At 50.3% G+C, this 14,724-nt stretch overlaps 1 protein-coding gene across 5 annotated transcripts in view; it reads left to right on the plus strand.

The window, feature by feature from the left end:
• Positions 1-14,724, plus strand: part of HEG1 (heart development protein with EGF like domains 1) — a 90,702-nt gene that overhangs the window by 39,657 nt on the left and 36,321 nt on the right. For 3 of the 5 annotated variants that reach the window (XM_037132121.2, XM_053672842.1, XM_037132094.2), the window contains exons 6-12: positions 676-930; positions 1,550-2,884; positions 5,002-5,118; positions 5,718-5,837; positions 9,654-9,757; positions 12,387-12,445; positions 12,675-12,835. In XM_037132121.2, coding sequence (XP_036988016.2) covers positions 676-930; positions 1,550-2,884; positions 5,002-5,118; positions 5,718-5,837; positions 9,654-9,757; positions 12,387-12,445; positions 12,675-12,835 — 2,151 coding nt within the window. The remainder of the gene's footprint in view (positions 1-675; positions 931-1,549; positions 2,885-5,001; positions 5,119-5,717; positions 5,838-9,653; positions 9,758-12,386; positions 12,446-12,674; positions 12,836-14,724) is intronic. The other 2 variants (XM_037132104.2, XM_037132113.2) reach the window with 2 other exon arrangements.

The following is a 14,724-nucleotide window of genomic DNA, read 5'->3' on the forward strand; positions in this document are numbered from 1 at the left end:
CAGAAACTCGATGTATTATGTGTCTCCAAGCAGAATACAGTATTGATCCCGTTCAGTTAAGTAATAACCCCGCCCATAAATCCGGTCACCTGAGCACAAGCTGATCCGCAGTGCTCCCCGGGCTTTCAGTCGCTGGCAGGCGTCTGCAGGGCCCGTGCGTTTGGTCTCCTCAGGTGGGGACCCTGAGGAAGCCTGGGAGGCGTCTGGGCTAACGACGTCCAGGACGCGAGCCTTACGCCCGAGACTCAGGTCCATGCTGTTGTCTCCTCCCGCACTCACCGGTCACCCCCTTTTCAATCTTCCTTTTTTTTCCTTTTATTGAATTTAGTGGTATAACACTGGTTAAAAAAATTATACAGGTTTTAGGTGCACGGTTCCGCGGCACATCATCTGTGTTTACCACCCCAAGTCCGGTTTCCTCCCGCCACTGCTCGCCCCCTCGACCCTCCTCTGCTCCCTCCCACCACCCCCACCCGCAGCCACACTCGTTCACACCGTGAGTTTCTCTTCTTCCTTCTTTTTGGCTCAGTCTCTCCAGCCCCCACCCCCCAACAGCTGTCAGCCTGCCTTTTATCTGAGTCTGTCTCGACTTTGCTTTGTAATTTACTTTGTTCATTAGATTCCACCTGTGAGAGAAATTGTGTATTTATCTTTCCTTTTTCAATCTTCTCGTAGCCACTGAAGACGGGCCTGAGCTGGAAGTCACTGCCCACGCAGGTGCCCGGGGGCGGCCCGACCGGACGTCTGGGGCCCACGCCCGCGGCCCGCACACGTCAGCCACGTTCACCGGCAGTGGAGAGCGCACACTGCGGTCTCTCACCAACGCAAGCGTGACCTCCCGTGAGGTGGCGCCTGGACAAACAGACGAAGAAACAGACAGCGCCCCTCTGCACGGGAACGGGACTGCGGCTGGCGTCGCCCCCAGAGGTGGTGAGCAGGGCCTCGCTCCACACTCCTTCAGCCGTCTGTCCATGCCCCGTGGTCCCAGAATGATTCAGTTCACTGTCCACTGTGGAAGTACCTTACCAGATCTTTACAAAGAGAACTTTCTGTGTTCCCTCACCTCCCGCCCCCCCACACATGCCAACGGTGTCTGCCAGGATGCTTGCATAAAAGAGAACGGCCACATTGTGGCTGAGACCGATCTCCTGGGAAAGAAATATCTCATACAGAACAGAAAGTTGGGAGGGTTTTCCTTCTTCCATTCAGGGGGAACAATAGTTCTATGTGGGCTCTTAAGAGCTTTTAAGATACCAATTTGCTTTTATCGAAATAGGCCTGTGGAAGGAATTTGGACCCGTTCCCTATTCTTGGGCCCCCGGCCCCACCTCTCTCATGGCCCTTTCCAGTGCTGCTCCTCGGACCCAACAGTCCCTGCCTGCCTCGCACACTGTCTCTCCCGAGAACTCACCACTGAGAACCGCACCCCCAAGGAAGGGTTTCGCCCACTGGGGTTCGTGGATAGTACACTGGCTGTCTTTTTTAGAGGGTGTGTTCAGGAGATTGCTTATTTGTTTAGTTGACCTAACTTTAGTCTTTCCCTTTGCAGTCACTGGAATTAGCTCCGAACAAGTGAGTGGCACCCATGCTGAACAGAAGGCTTCCAGCGACCACACAGACTACGCCTACGTCTCCTCCACTTTCACCAGGGGAGAACGGGCATTACTGTCCATCACAGACAGCGGGGCATCCTTGGAGACGAGGGAGAGTTCGACCTCTTCTATTAAGATCTCAGACTCCTCACGTCCAGACTACCCTTCCTCTTCTCGGGCTCAGACGGAAAGAAGTAACGTCTCATTCTATGGAGGGGAACATGCTCAGCCTTCCACTGAGTCGCTGGGTCTGCACACAGCCAAGCTTCCATCCTCCGCACCCACCATGAACATGCCAAAAACCTCGGTGCTTCTGCGCACGCGTGCCGGATCTGTTGGTGACTCTCCTTCGTCCGGCTCCCCCTTGCCCCTGCCCTCGGTGTCACAGTCCCGCCAGTCTTCCTCCTCAACTTCGTCATCCACCAGGGCCTCCGCTCCTCCCCCGGGGTCCACTTCTGATGCACCCACCCCTGTTTCTTCCTCACCACCGCCTTTACCCATATCCTTGACGCTCTCCACCCCCGCCTCACCGCCCGTGTCCCAGACAACCCTGCTGCCTTCATCTCCTACGCTGGCCCTGCCCAGGGCAGGGGACACACCTGTGACTGCAGTTCGGATGTCGACAACGGCATCCTCTGTGGAAATGCTCTCCAGGGGTCAAACAGCAGATCCGGGGCACCAGAGCAGCCCACACCACGAGAAAATGTTTACAGAATCAAAGCCACCAGGCCTGCAGCCTCTGCCCACGGAGGCCACGGAAGCTGAGAGAGTGAGCTCGGTCTCAGGGATTCGTCCCCCGCCCACCTTAGCAGAGTCCTCCACTGAGCAGACCCTCCCAGCCACGAGCACCAGCGTGGCCCAAACACCTCCAGCTTTGACAGCCGCCACTCTCAGGACCTCGCACGCCCCCGTGCCCACTCCCAGCCCCTTGTCAAGCACAGCAACTCCGATGGCCGGCCCCACAGCGGGACAGACTACAGCCGAAAAAGGGTTCTTGCCGACCAGTCCTGACATTCTGGTGCCACAAATCTCAACGCAAGTTGCTGTTATCACGAGAAGGAACCAAGTGCCCATAGATGATACTACCCAATCGGGCTCCCTGACCAGTGCCCCCACATCAGCTAAAGAACCAACAACAGTGCTTGGCGTTTCACAAGAGTACAGCCCAGCTTCACATTTCCTCAGAACGCCTTCTTCTCCCCAGAGCACAGGGGTTTCTCCAGCTGAGGTGCTGACTCCCAGATCGACCACCGTCCATGCTGAGAGCAGCACACAGTCCTCGACAGCCTCAGGTAGGACACAGGCGCACAAGCATTGCCCAGAGCTGCTGGGGCGGGCATTTGTTTGAATGTGTAGCAGTGACTGGTGTTTGCAATGCTGCAGTATTTGTGATCCCAAATGCGTCCTGTTGAAGCTCAAAATGATGTCACGGTGGACCTAAGTTTCTCCCCCCTGAGTTACATAATTCTTCCTGAGGAAGGAGGAGCGGATGCCATTGGCTGTACATGACATCAGTTGATAGTGTAATTGCAGCATGTACTGCCCTGTAGTTGCAAGTGGTTTTCAAGCATGCCTTTAACTCTTCCACGGCCGGAGTGGGCAATGATGTGGGATTGGAGGCGAGAGAACGTGGCGTAAAGGAGCTTCAGGGGGCCTGTCTGAGACATGAAGTGAGAGTAGGTGGTGACGGCTCCCAGATCAGAGCCCCAAGCTTCTGAGTCAGTGGGGTGGCTCCAGTCACCAGAGAGGCTTCTCGTGGTCCAGGGAAGCCCAGGCAGGCTCTTTTGCCTCCCTCGGATGATGTTGCTAGTTGACAAAGGTCTGTAGGGGTGGGGGGTGGGGCAGGAGGGGGTAGAGGAGCATGTTTAATAAGAAGATGCTGAGCTAATCTTTTCCTATAGTGTCTGCGTGACCAGGGCTCTTTTCATTGTGCTTGAGGTTATCTTTACCTCCACACTGAAGTTCCCAGTGCAGGAAAGTACAGCCATCGTCCACGTGATTCTTTACTGTGTAAGGAAAGGTAGAAGTGCAACGATCTGTCTTTTGGTATCATGTTCGAAATTGTAGGTTTGGCTTGTCCAGACCCAGGAAAGGAGAACTGCTGTTGGTGATGGGGTGAAACGGAGACCAGCATCTTAAAGAAAAAGATGAGAAATGCTTCCTCGTGACTGGAGCAGGGGGTGCGGCGGTTAGTGGCAGAGTTCCACCTGAGTCAGCCATCGGCAGTCTGGTGGCTGCAGGGACACACCCACCATCCCTGCCAGCACCACTGTGCCATGGTTTGTCAGTGGCCTTTTGTACCAGTGACCCCAGCACCTCTGGGGAACAGAAGGTGGATCCTTCACCTGGGAAGTGTGGGATCCCTGCTTCACAGTTGGCTCACAGAGCTTCATTCCCGGTGGCCAAACATACACAATCTCCTGTAAAGCTGATCATGGCCATTGCAATGGTGACTGTGGGCGAGTATTAGGAGCATCATCACTGGCTGCAAGTGTATTTTTGTGACAGGATCCATGGGTTCAGTGTTCGGACGTATAGCTGCTGTGCTTCGACGGGTGATTTTAGGTAAATAAAAGTGGTGGCGAGGAGCGGGACACCATCTCTAGATGTAGCCCATTTGTTTTTATTCAGGTTACTCTTCTGGACTTAGAACTCTTGGCTTCTGCCTTCCTTTTCTCATTCTACCACTGATTTTCTTCTTGGAGACGACGCAGTTACTTTGTGGGTGTCGGCTTTTCTAAGTATGTGTCGGAAACCTTTATTAGGCCCTTGTTACGTAACTGGAGCACGACAGTGCGGGTTATACAGACCAGAACAGAGTTGTGGTCACTGCCCTTGGGAACCCAGAGTCCGAGATGACATCGAAGCCAGTGCATCAGTAGGGCCTGGAAGAATCATCCAGGCTCGTTGTTACATTATGCAAACAGGAGGCATTGCAGTGCTCAACCCCAAAGGGTTTTCTAAGCCATTGCACAACCAGTGGAGGCCCACACGTCGTTACAGTTGAGCAGCAGGAGGATGGGTGATCGCGGATCCTTTTCCACTTAATGTGCGTTTTCAATGGGCATTAATTCAAGTAGAATTTTCTAAGTATCAGAAAGGCAGTATAATCGCCAACCCCGAATAGTGTGACGTGTAAGTAGCACTTGGATTTGAACCAGTGCTTGCAGGCAGCCATCCAGTTGTCCGACGCTGTGTCGGTACACAAGCGAGTGCCGGAATCCAGTGTCACCGCTTCTCTGCTGCTCCTCTTGGGGAACCCATTCTATGTCAGTAGTGTGGCCTGTCAGGGCAAGTACCCAGAAATAAGCAAGAATCAGATATTAGCCAGGAGAATCAAATATTCCCTCAGAGCTGCCTTTACCTGTCCTGTGTGGTTAACTGCTTTCTTCCTGGACTGTGTTTTTAGTGAGCGGCTGTGCCCCTAACCCTTGTCTTCACGATGGGAAATGCTTCGTGGACACGCCCGGCCGTGGGCGTCGGTGCGTGTGCTCGCCTTCCTGGCAAGGGGACGACTGCAGTGTGGGTAAGAGGAGAGGCCGCCCCAGTGGTCCGCAGTCCAGCAGCACACCGAGATAGACAGGGAACTCTTGTTCTTTTCTCCAGAATGCAGGGGACTAAGATTTTCAAATCCATACCCTGCTTACTTGGGAGTTAGCACGCCTGTGTGTCGTTGGTAGGATAATGTCAGACACTGAGGTTGGAAAGTCTCCACGATCTGGCTTCACTTCGTGGGCTCCCTCTACGCCTGCTGCTCCGGACCATCCCCCGCTCCCCCGGCCCCTGGGCTTTCCTGCACCTGGGCCTGCACTGTGCAGGTGCCTCAGCCTGGAGTCCCCCCACTTACATCTCTTAACGTTCTTCTAGTCTCAGTCCATATATCATTTGAAATCATCTTAATCCTCCCTTCCATTAAAATTGCTACTTTCTCTGTACTTCCAGATCCTGCCTTGTGTTTATAGTTGGCTGTATACATGCTGCCTCTATCCTTACTAGGCTGGTAGCCCTCTGAGAACAAGGCCAGTGTCCAGTTCACCCCTGGGGCCCCGCTACGCCTAGTGCCATTCGGCCCTTAGTAAGTGCCTGCTGTAATGGGCTTCGGTTTTGCTCTTCTGCCCTCTGCAGATGTGGACGAGTGCCTCTCGAACCCCTGCCCACCCCTGGCCACGTGCAACAACACTCAGGGGTCCTTCACCTGCAGATGCCCAGTTGGGTACCAGCTGGAAAAAGGAATATGCAATTTGGGTAAGAGTCTATTTTGGAACTCTTTCTACACTGCAGTATATTTTGCAAAGGAACATAAAAAGTAACGTTTTTTTCCCCTAATCTAAATCAATATTTGTCCGAGGTGTAACGTAAGGAATACAGGAAGAAGTGGCATATGCGGTCTATTATTCCGCCACTTAGAAATACATCATCTTATCTGAAACTTTTTTGGTGTACATTATATTCTTATATAGTTGAAATCATGTGGTATTTGTGCAAACTTTATGTCTTAAACATTTTCTCATGTTATTAAAAATATTAGACAAGCTTTTTAATGAGCATATAAATATACCGTCATTTGTGCATTATGCTGCTTAATCATCCAGCCTGCAGTTACAAAAAATACGAATGTATCAAAGGATAGTCTGATCACATAGTTTAAAAAATGCTTTTAAGGGAGAGAGAAAAAGAGAAGAAAAACCTGATCGTCCTACCAAATTCACACGTTCTTTTCATGTTTAAAATCCATCTTCATGTCCTCGTCCACAGGCAGATATGTTTTTACAAAGCTACTGCCATAACCGTACTGGACAATTTGTCATGGTTGGTTGCCTAATTGGATAGCTTCATGAAAAACTGGGTTGATTTTAGGTATAATCACTACTTTAAGATTAAGAAGTAAACAATCCACACGGAAACTAAAGCCCTGACAAGGCGCTAAGTGGCCAAGCACAAACAGCTGCTTGATCGGAGGCCGGGTTCCCAGCCCGCACTCCTTCCATTGCGCAGTGACTTGTTAATCCTGAGAGCTGTCTTGTGCAGTGTGTGACCCTGTATTTGACAGCCTCCTTCCATACCTAACTTGTTGAAAAATTAGAAGTGAAGAACAGAGAGCTGTTATCTAAGCTTGATAAGGAAACTGGCAGGTAAAGTGAGTCAACTCTGAATCATCTTAAATTGTCCAGTGTGATTCTTAACATACAAAAAGTACTCAATAAATATTTTTTAGAGAGAACAGGTGTCTTTGTGTTTTGCGAATATCATTTGCATGAACTCCTACTGCCTGTAGGCCAAGGGGAATCGTCAGACTTTTTAGAAGGTTGTGTCCAATGACAAAACTAAAGCAATTTGGTCATTGGCGTCCTTGATGTAAGGGGAACAGCTCCTGGATGGGGGAGCACAGTGCCTCACAAGCTGTGGAGCACGTTTCCTGAAGGACTGTGGGCAAGTGTGAATTTGTTAGAGGGCTGGAAGTGGCTACCTGGAAACAGTGTGTGATTGGCTGGGCCTGCGTATCCTACAAGGAAGTAAGTGTAGAGCCCAGGGTTGGTGTGGAGTATGGCGACTGACTGACTGGATATACTACATTTCTGGCCCAGCAGAGCACTGGTGTAGGATTACAGAAGTTCGGTTTGCCAACCCAGCAGCCTGGACAGGAGCAGCTCCATCTTGGGCCTGGAAATGTATTACAACAGTTGCTACCCTACTAAAATAATGGTAGAATTCTGAAAATTGTTTAAAATACAAGGATCAAGTCAAAGCATTATTTAAAGAAAGAAAAATCTAGGAATATAGATATCGGTCAAAACCAAGAATTCCTCTTATTCTAATAATTTGCTTTCAGTTAACCTATTCCATTTAGCTACACCCTATAAGAAATAAACCAGGAGTTTTTGGTTTAGGAAGGGAGAAGACAGAAATGATTTTGCTCTGAAGCAGTGCAGAAAGTGCACCTGCCCGGGGACTCTCGTGCCTGGCTCTGGCTCCGGCTCCGGCTCCCAGCTCCAGCACCGCCGCCCACTCACAGGGCATGACCCCTGCGCCTCCTTTTCCTCATCTGTAAAATCAGATCACCCCTGGTCGGCTTCCCACTTGGGGTTATTGTGACGATCAAATAAAATAATGTATCTGAGCAAGCTTTGGAAACACTAGATTTCAGGAGCACTCCCCGACAGGTTGCCAGTTTGGTTCAAATAAACTCTTATAAAAATTTTTGTTTAAAAAGAAAGAAAAGAAAATGGTAGAATTCTCCAGGTGAGAGGTAATGTTTAACGTTCGTCTTTAACCTCTGGGACCATTTGGCCCAGAATTGAAAGCATTGAAAATAGTAAACCACTCTGAATACAAAGTAATAATTATGAATCTTAAATCATTTTTTGATAACTTATATAAATCAACAGTGAAATCTGATGAAAAAAATTTCCTTAAAGCCAAGCGCATACCTTCAGAGGTGAGGCTGTCTCTGTGCCTGGGGAGGGTGCAGGGGCTGGACAGGTACTCTGTGTGGCCATCTTCACATCCACACTGAAAACAGAGGCCGCATTCACTGTCATGGTTCAGAAGAGATCTGTGTGCTTAGCATTTGCAGTCTGTCTGTCTCTGTACAGACTGTCTGGGTATAAACCCGGACCTGTCAGATGTGAAGAATAAGGAGTAGGGTGCCGGTTCTGGAAGCCTGTGTGTGGAGTGGCCCCAGGGTCCCCAGGGTCCAGGAGGAGAGAGAGTCTATTGTGATAACAATCATCTTTCCCTTTTCAAGTCATTTAACTTCATTGTTCATAAACACCAGAGGAACATGCAAATGAGAGCATGCGGAAATGCTTTCATTTGGCCAAGAATGTTTTCAAAGAGCTTCCTGCTGCTCAGAAAGAGTCCTTAGCAGCTGGCTTCACTGAACTGTAGAACAAGCAAAAAGATGTTAAATAAGGATTAAGGGCTTTAGACAGTAAGTATAAGATGTTAAATGTTTCCCCTGGCTTATTTGTGGGCCTTTTTTTTTTTTTAATTCATCAAGTAAGCTTTTCTGTGAAAAGGCAGCTTCAGGAGTTTGTGTGCTTTGGGTTATTTTTCCTTTTCTGTCCAGAGGGGAAGATAACAATTTAATATAAAGGAAGATAAGAGCCAGATATAAAGCAGGCTATACTGGCTTTTGGTTGCCTGCCCATCTGTAAGTTCCATTCCCCTCAGGCCTGATTAGCACAAATTGACGTTAACTAGAATTATATTTTATGAGAGAAATGGGCCTTGAAAATGAGGCTGTTTTCTTACGTGCCTGAATCCAGCACTATCTGGAATATGGGTGGTTTCATTACTCGGCTCATGGTCACGGAGTCTGGTGGCCTCCTGGAGCGGGGCCTCACTGTGGACATCTGGAACCTTCTGCTGCAGCCCCTTGGCCATCCTTAGACTATCAGATTTCTCAGGGGGCTGTGGGGATAGCAGAACCCAGAAGATGGGCACATGTGACATTAGATGTTAATTTTGGCCCTTGGAAGCTGTGTGACCTTGGGAAGTTACTGACTTCTGGAAGGCTCTTCTATCAGTGATCAAATGGGCATTTCCTCTGAGCAAGAGGAATAGGGGTTGGTGGGGGTGACAGTAGTGAGAAGAGGAAGCCAAAGCCTGCCCGTGAAGGTGAGGACTCACCAACTTGGTGAAAGACCTCGAGTGTGAGAGCTCTGCTCCCTCTAAGCCTTCACGGGCTCGGTGAGCCTTTCTGTGTCTGGCCCCGAGTCCCCCTGTAGGAGTGTGTTCTGCAGGCCGGCTCACCTCTTTCCTTTGTCCCAGCTTTGTGAGGCATCTGTTATGGGAAGGCCACTAGAGAGACCTGAAGAAGGCTCCTCTCGGCAGCCCTCCCACATGCTCAGTCTGAGCCTCCAGCTCAGCTCAGCAGATGTTCACTTTGCTAGAGAGAAGCCCAGAGCGGGAGAGGTGGCCTGCACCCTCCAGGAGAAAGAAGTGCACGGAGGTGGCCCTTTGAGCTGGAGTAAAGCTGGATGCCCCAGAAGGTTACAAACACACGGCCGCGTAGGCCCACCTGTTGTGTAGCCTAACAGGTTATGTTTTTATTTTCAGTTAGAACCTTCGTGACAGAGTTTAAATTAAAGAAAATGTTTCCTAACACCACTGTGGAAAAACCATCGGACCTACGTGAAGTTGAAAATGAGATCACCAAAACAGTAAGTTTTCTGAAAGACGTCTTCCTTCCAGTCCTTTGCTTGCTAGAACAGGTTTCATTTAGGATCGGGAACCTCCTGGAGATTGGCTATATCTCCCTCACTGTTCATTCCCGTTATATTCAGAAGGTAGAAGAACAACAGGCCTCTTGAAAATGGAGGGGAGGCGTTGAGAACTAGTGGTTCCCTGTGGAAGCGGCTCTTCAAGGTTGTCCTCAGGTGCAGCCTTTATCAGGGCCTTGGCATGTCTTTTCCACGTGCGGACTGACAGCCGCAGACGGTCCGAGGCCATGAACCTGTAAGAGCTGTTGGTGAAGAGGAATGGCCCAGAGCGCCCACTACCCTGTCTGCCGTCAGTACGCTCTGGGGCCTGCTCTCTGTGTTCAGGAAGGTGGACAGGATGAGGCTCTTTTTCCTCAAGGGAATGTCAAGGGCAGAACAGTTAATCCCGATGGTCCAGGGCTGAGAATTCATTGCATAGACTATCTAGGGGACTTTGATTCCTCTTTCCCTCTTGGCTTACTTTTGTCAGGAAAAAGGGAAAGAAAAATAGAGAAGAAAGAAGAAATGAAATGAAACTCAGATATTAAATTTTGCCTCTCAACTGCTACTGGAGGCTAAGATTTTGTGTTTAGAAAGTTGAAGTTTGTTGTTAAAATAAGTTCCAGAGATCAGCTGATTGCTGATTTCAGTTTTACTTGTTCTTTATGGGTGACAGTTAGTGTATTAAGCAACACCTAGAGGATTTTATGGGACCGTGGATTTTATTTGTATGAAGGTTAGGTTCCAGTCCCGTTTCTTACCCACGGAGCATCTGCTCCGTGACAGGCGCTCTGACAGGAGCCTCACTTCTGTGAGCAGTGTTGCTGGCACCTTTGCAGATGGAAGACTGAGAGGCTCCAGAAGTTAATGGCATTGCCTGAGCCCACACAGCCCAGGTGCAAAATTGGGGAGCAGTCCACTAGACCACCCTCACTTCTGACAGCAGTTGCAAGTTCAGGGATCCGTGAGACCACCCTCAGATCTGATAATTCACTCGGACTAAAGATCTCACCAAAAGCTGTCATACCACGGTTATCGTTTATTACAGTGAAAAACTCCAGGTTACAGTCAGCCAAGGGGAGGGAGGCGTGTAGGACAGAGTGCAGGAGGGCTCCAAACTTGGTGCTTCCGGCGTTACTCTCCCATGGAGTCGTGGACGGTGTGCGCTCCCCTGGGCGACAATGTGTTTGGTGGTCAGGCAGCGCGGCCAGCCCGGGAGCTGCCTTGAGTCTTGGTGTCTAGAGGCCATGTGTAGTGCTTGCTTCGGCAGCCCATGTACTGAAATTAGAGCCAATCTGTAGGCATAGTCAACCACCCGTATGGCTGACCTCAGTCTCCAGCCCCTCTGGAGGTCCAGGGGATATCATGTGACTCAAAGCCCTCACCATAATTCCCAGTGCTAGACTCTGTGGAGTGGCCTGAGCTGCCGGGTGAACAAAGGCACAGTGGGTCTTATATCTACTTCCACACCTTCCAGCCCTATACCTGGTGGTGGCGTCACTCCACCCCACCTGCCCCTTGGCTGTACTGCAGGCCAATAGTGTGGGCTCAGAACCCGGTGCCCTGGCAGTCCTTTCCCTTACACGGGGCTCAGTGACTACTCCAACTTGCTAACTTTTACCCGATGTCGATGTATTAAGTGACATCTCCACCCCAGGAAATAGTGAAGATTTGGGTACTGACTGGAGAAGCTACTCAAGTCCTTTCCCAAGGCTCCATTCTATTCTTAAGCGTGCTATTTCTGTTTCACCTGGCGGGGGGGGGGGGAGCTTAAGTAATAATGCTAATAGCAAGTCATTGCCTATCAAAGGTTAAGGCAATGTCATACAAAGCCATAAAGGGTTTGATAACATCCTGTGTTTGAGATGTATCTGACACATGGGCTTTGAAGCCAGGTGGGTCTTCACGGGTCTGGGTATTGAGACCCTCTGCTGCTTAACAGAAATCCCCAGCCCCAGTGTGGGGGGAACAGGGAAGCAGGCATGGGACTTTCTCTATGCCCTGGAGGGATCTCCTGCTCTCTCTGAGGGCGTGAGGCAAACACAGCCAGTCGGTCTTAATTTGCTCTCAACAAAAGGGTTCTTGACCCCACATAATGTAGTTTCCCATGGAGAGCCTTTTGAAGAGGACCTATCTTTGAGCTGGGTCAACTCATTGCAGATTAAGAAGGGTGTGCACGGGGCCTGCCAGACCTGGGGTGGCTGAGAGGAACCAGCCTTTTCATGAGGCTCATTCACTATCCAAAGTCCAAATAAACAGTTGCCTCTGAGTTTTTTGAAACCCTGGGTCTTAGAAGAGATCTGTGCTTTGAAGATGTTTTGCATCCAAGGTGCTGTTCTGAACATCATTCCTGCCAAGATTTCCCCACTGATTTACTATCTGCCTCGCTCCCTTTGTACTCCCCGAAAACAGCATAAGTTCAGGAAGGCATCAAGAGGGAACAAGAAAAGGACACCACTCCTCCGTAAAACCCCCTGCTGACAACTTGATGGCTGGAAAATGCCTGTTTAATTCTGAAAATAGGAAATTGGTTCCAGGTCTAGGCTTTTGTCTAACTCACAGTTAATGACGAACTCGTTCTTCCTTTCAGTTAAATATGTGTTTTTCCACGTTACCTGGTTATACCCGATCCACAGCTCACGCTTCTAGGTAAGTACGTTTGCCTGTGAACCGGTCTGTAGAAAGGGGAGGGTATTCTTACATGGTAGCAGCAATAAAGCTGGGCCCTGTTTGGAGCAGGCCACAGCGTGACCGAAGTCAGTGGACCTTCATGCTGTCCCATTCCCTCACTGGACAATGGAGATGACACTTGCTTTTCAAAAACCTGGGGGCCCACATGTCCTTTTAGAACAATAAAAACCTACACACGTTGTTTTAGGGAGCCCAGCGCTGTGGTCATGTCGCTGCAAACCACCTTCTCCCTGGCCTCCAACGTGACTCTGTTCGACCTGGCCGACGGGATGCAGAAGTGTGTCAACTCCTGCAGGTCCTCTGCTGAGGTCTGCCAGCTCTTGGGATCCCAGAGGCGGATCTTTAGAGGTAAGAGAATGCCCCTCTGGGAGGGCCCCACCCATGCAGTTAGGCACAGAAAATAGAAATGAACTAGAATAGAAATGTAAGGTGTTTGGAGCTTATCACAGAGCCAGGCTGTCTTTGAAATGGGTGTTCAGCAAAAAATCGCTGTGTGTGTGCACCTCTGTACGCATGTGAGTGCACTCACACACACACACGTACTCTTGAAGTCACCTGGTCCTTGGCATGCTGCCCCTTCTGTTCCTATGCAGGACCTGATGTGATAAAGCAGAAGTCACTCTCCTTTCCCTTGCGAAGTTCCCACTCTCTCTGGGGAGACAGACATTCACACACAGAACGTACCTGCTTGTCAATACCCCAACCCTCCATCAGCCTACACACTATTAAGGAAAAAGCATGTGCAGCATCACCTGCCATCTTTGTTTATTTGCACATCACCAGAGCACAGAAACAAGACCCGAGAGATGTAGCACAGACTGCACGGTGCTGTTCGAGATCATCTCTGCCTCCCTGTGCTTGCTTTACCTGCTTTGCCAGAAAGCATCTGTGGTGCGTCTAGTAGAAAGCAGATGGGGAAAGGGGTTAGAAACAAGTTCAGAAGGCAAATTTGAGTCTTGGAGGAGCAGTCTTGCCTCTGGGGTGGGAAAACTGCTGGAATCAAAGTGCTTCTTCGCCAAGGGGGCTTGTCCCCGCTGCCATCTCGTAAATGATCAAAGTGGGCTCTGCTAAGCTCACTTCACTACACAAGTGGGATGTGGAGCCTGTGTGAGCGCCCATCTGGTGCCCAGACGCCGACCTGAGCTGTGGGTAGAAGCTGTGGTGCCGCATCTGCTGGTAGACCCGGGACGAGGTCCCCCGTGGGCTGGGGCTCTGTGAGCGCTGGTCCCCGGGCTGTTGGCAGCGCCCTCACTGGAGAGAGCCTGTGAGCCGAGAGTTAGCCTTTCGCTCTGGGATGAATGCTGCACCTTTGGCCTATTTCAGGGCTAGTTATTAATTTTTTAAAAAGCTAAACTTTCTGGAATTGTAATTACTATCACTCAGCATCATTGGGGAATTAGCTTAAAAATCTATGCCCCGTTACACTGACTGTGCTCTGAACTCTGAGGCAAGAACACGTCAGTTTACTTTGTTTCATTTTGTGATCCAAGGGCCCCAGTCTGTCCTCCCCAGCGAGTAGGAAGGGGGCCTTTGAACTCACCGCACATGCAGGGACCACACCCTCTGTGGGCAGCATTGTATGCGGTTGCTTGTTGTCCCCAGTAAATGCAGGTCATGCCTTGCAGATCCAGCGGCCGGGTGCTGGGTCTGTAAGGGTGTGTTCAGAGCAGCCGGGTCCCTCTCACACTCCCCTTCCTCCACCTGCCCAGGTGCCTGTGGCTCTCGGGAAAGCCCCTGTTCTCCTTGCTGAGGTTCCATTCTTTTCTTTTTCAAGACTTCAGTTTTTTAAGAGCAGTATTAGGTTCACTGCAAAACCGAGAAGAAGGTGCAGAGAAACCCGACTGAGCCCCTTGTCCCCACACTTGCATCCCCTCTCCTCTCAGAGCCCGTGAATTGCAGGCTCACTCGTGGTTCTTCATCCCAGATCTTCTCCAGGTTTTGCCGACACTCAGCCCGGGCTCTGGCTCCCCTTTCTGAGTGCTGGCGAGGCGGCTATGATGGGCCAGAGCCCTCAGGCTCCCGACATTGGGTGTTTCCAGCCTCTGGGCAGCACCGGGCTACTCTGGACACGGCCATTGGAAAGGCGGTTTTTACTTTTCAGTTCACAAAATACCTGCTTCTCCGCCTTTCAAAACCCTGCAGGTCATGTCTCGAGAGGTTTCAAGTCCTTGGAAGTCGCCCGTGCCTCGTCTCAGCCTTGGGTTTTACCTAAGTTCTCATTGCCTTGTGCGGTGGGC

The sequence above is a fragment of the Artibeus jamaicensis genome, unplaced genomic scaffold, assembly GCF_021234435.1.
Source record: "Artibeus jamaicensis isolate MK-2021 breed Jamaican fruit bat unplaced genomic scaffold, CSHL_Jam_final contig_793, whole genome shotgun sequence".
In the NCBI taxonomy this organism is placed as follows: Eukaryota; Metazoa; Chordata; class Mammalia; order Chiroptera; family Phyllostomidae; genus Artibeus; species Artibeus jamaicensis.